This window comes from Rhinopithecus roxellana, chromosome 7 (assembly GCF_007565055.1).
Source record: "Rhinopithecus roxellana isolate Shanxi Qingling chromosome 7, ASM756505v1, whole genome shotgun sequence".
Classification (NCBI taxonomy): domain Eukaryota; kingdom Metazoa; phylum Chordata; class Mammalia; order Primates; family Cercopithecidae; genus Rhinopithecus; species Rhinopithecus roxellana.
This window is the reverse complement of record NC_044555.1, coordinates 152,851,113-152,854,656: the sequence shown is the minus strand read 5'-3', so window position 1 is coordinate 152,854,656 and position 3,544 is coordinate 152,851,113. Positions and strand designations below refer to the sequence as shown.

The following is a 3,544-nucleotide window of genomic DNA, read 5'->3' as shown; positions in this document are numbered from 1 at the left end:
TCATTGATCTGTCTAGTATTGACGGTGGGGTTTTAAAGTCTCCCATTATTATTGTGTGGAAGTCTATGTCTCCTTGTAGGTCTCTAAGGACTTGCTTTATGAATCTGGGTGCTCCTGTATTGGGTGTGTGTGTGTGTGTGTGTGTGTGTGTGTGTGTATATATATAATAGCTAATATATATATGATAGTGTGTATATATATATATATATATATATATATATATATATATATACATATATATATGATAGTTAATTCTTCTTGTTGAATTGATCCCTTTACCATTATGTAATGGTATTCTTTATCTCTTTTGATCTTTGTTGGTTTAAAGTCTGTTGTATCAGAGACTAAGATTGCAACTCTTGGTTCCTTTTTTTTTTTCTTTCCATTTGCTTGGTAGATCTTTCTCCATCCCTTTATTTTGAGCCTATATGTGTATGCAAGGCTGCTTTGAAGTCCAAAATTTTTTCATCATATATCTTTTTAAAACCTCTCTGCAGTCTAGAAATTAAAAGGAGCTTCCTCAACATGATAAAGAAAATCTACAAAAACCGACATGTAATTTCTTTTTTTTTTTTTTTTTTTTTTTTTTTTTTTTTTTTTTTTTTTTTTTTTTATCTCAAACCAAATGTCACTTTACTTTTTTGGTAACTTTTGATTACAATAATAAACTCTATTCATGAATATGCAGCCTCCATAATCTCCCTTGTAACAAACGTGCAGTCTGTTCACAAGCTGTAAAAACAAACCCAAACTCAAGACATCACAAGAGGCAAGAGCAGTGGCAGTGAGAAGGGAGCCCGTAAAGGATGTTTCCAAGGAGGGTCCCAGGCCATGTGGCCACTGGATGTGGGGCAGTGCGCTGAATGCAGGCGTTTGGTCTGGGAAGTGGCAGAGGCTGAGACAACGGCCAAAGAGGAGCTGGAGAGGAAACTATGCTCAATTTCACTCCTGCCAGCCCAACAGGCTACTCCCTGGTGTGAATCAACTGGTGTTTGATCAACTTTGATCGCTGGCTGAAGGCTTTCCCACAAGCAGCGCAGTCGTAGGGCTTCACCCCAGTGTGAATCCTCTGGTGCTGGATGAGGACGGAACGCTGGCTGAAGGCTTTCCCACACTCACTGCATTTGTAGGGGCGCTCGCCAGTGTGGATTATCTGATGCTGAATGAGGTGTGAACTCTGGCTGAAGCCCTTACCGCATTCAACGCAGGTGTAGGGTTTTTCCCCAGTATGAACTTTCTGGTGGTGAATGAGATTGGAGCTTCGGTTGAAGGCTTTGCCACACTGGCTACACTCATGGGGCTTCAGCCCATTATGAATCCTCTGATGCTGAATGAGGGTTGAGCTCTGGCTGAAGGTTTTTTCCACATTCAGTACATTCATAGGGCTTCTCTCCAGTGTGGACTCGCTGGTGAAGGATGAGGTTGGAGCTGCGACCAAAGGTCTTCCCACACTCGTGGCACTCATAGGGCTTGTCACCTGTGTGCACGCCCTGGTGTTGAATGAGGGCTGAGCTGTGGCTGAAGGCCTTCCCACAGACACTGCATCTGTACGGCTTCTCTCCTGTGTGGTTGATCTGGTGCTTTCGGAGCACTGAGCTGTAACTAAAGGCTTTTCCGCACACGGTACACACGTGAGGCTTTTCTCCAGTGTGAATTCTCCGATGCTGAATAAGGCTGGAGCTCTGACTAAATGCTTTCCCGCAGTCGCTGCACTTATAGGGTTTCTCTCCAGTGTGAACCCTGTGGTGCTTAATGAGGTTGGAGACCCGACTGAAGGGCTTGCCACAATCATTACACTCGTAAGGCTTCTCTCCAGTGTGGACCCTCTGGTGCTTCCTCAGGTGTGCGCTCTGACTGAAGGCTTTCCCACACTCGCCACACTCAAAAGGCTTCTCTCCTGTGTGAGTCCTGTGGTGTTTGATGAGGTTTGAGCTTCGCCTGAAAGCCTTCCCACACTCACTGCACACATATGGCTTCTCCCCAGAATGGATTCTTTGATGTTGGATGAGGTTTGAGCTCCGCCTAAAAGCCTTCCCACATTCATTGCATTCATAGGGCTTCTCACTCATGTGAGACTTTTGGTGCTTTTTAAGGCTGGAGTTCTGGCTGAAGGCTTTTCCACACTCATTACACATATAAGGCCTCTCACTGCTGTGTTGACTCTGATGCCTAGAAAAGTCTGAGCACCCTCGGAAGGCTTTCCCACATTCGCTGCACTGGCAGGCTTTCTCACTCATATGAGATGGATGACAGCTCTTAAGAACTGAGTGCTGGCTGAAGGTTTTCCCACAACCATAGCACATAAAGGAAGCCTCTCCAATGTGGAATATTTGATGCTGAATAAGGTCAGGATTTCCTTGGAAGGTTTTCCCACACTCATTACATATGAGTGGACTTTCAGCTGTGGGAACCCCCTCGTGACCAGTTAGGTCCACGCAGTGCTGGAAACTTTGGCCATCCATGTCATATGGATGTGGCCTCTCTTCTGTAGGGATTTCCTGACATGCCATCAGGTTTGGGCTCAGACGGAAGCAACTGTCAAAACCATTACAGGCCAGATCTTTCTCCTCTAAGGCGCCCCTAAGGAGCCCCAGGGCTGCTGGTGTGAAGTCCCCCTCCTGGGAGAGGGACTGTGGCAGCCTCCTGCCTTCAGAGACTCCCCAGTCTCTTTCTGATGCATCATCACACAGATCTCCAAGCTCGGGCACCTGGGAAACATCACCAGCACAGTTTTCTGATATTTCTGCCTGTGATTCCATATCTTCATGAATGTCTTCCTTGTGAAAAAACTCCTTGTCTTCAGTCCTGGTGTCACAATCTCTGAAAACTTGCAATTCTGACTGGTGTTTGCTGGATGACTTCTGGCCCAGTAACAATGTGCATCCTCGTTCTGCAGACAGAAATGCACACACAGCTCCGTGTCTGCCAGAAAAGGCTTCAGCATCTCCCTCTCCCCTCTTCATACCTGGCTGCTGATAGTGAGGGCAGATGGCTTCCAGCTCAGTATCACTACAGCAGGGGGGACCACAGGCTGCAGATCCAGGGTGGGTCACAGCAGGAGCATCACTCACAGGGGCCTGGGCTGCAGGGGTCCAAGGGGATGGTCTTGGAGCTGAGAGCTCCATTTCTGCCTCCTCACGGCGAGTTCTGAGGCTGGGCATGACTAGGACCATGTCTCCCACGCGCAGAGAACCACCGCATCGCACGGCTCCCCCGTCGCTCCGCCCAAGCTCGAACGGCGGCATCGATACGCGGGAACGCTATCAGCCTGCGGGCAGAGTCCTAGCTCGGCCCCCGCCGCGACCTTACCGCGGGCTTTCCCCAGAGACCCCCCTCCTGGAGGCCGCCCCCAGAGGCTCCGACCTCCAGCCGAGGCCAAGCGGCCCCCGCCCCGCCCCCCCCGACATGTAATTTCAAACTCAATTCTGAGAAACTAGAATCTGTCCCAATGTAGTCTCATTGGTTTAGTGAGGACTTCCAGTACAATGTTTAAAATGAGTTATGAAAGGGGACATTCTGGCCCTGTTCCTGATCTTGTTGTAAA

At 48.3% G+C, this 3,544-nt stretch overlaps 1 protein-coding gene across 1 annotated transcript; it reads right to left on the bottom strand.

Annotated features, from left to right (window-relative positions):
* Positions 1–596: 596 nt before the first annotated feature.
* LOC104660436 (zinc finger protein 16) lies at positions 597–3,326 on the bottom strand. The gene is given in 3 exon segments (XM_010360799.2): positions 597–1,360; positions 1,362–2,818; positions 2,966–3,326. Coding segments are annotated over 3 exon segments (2,133 nt in total). The 5' UTR covers positions 3,246–3,326; the 3' UTR covers positions 597–964.
* Positions 3,327–3,544: the final 218 nt, after the last annotated feature.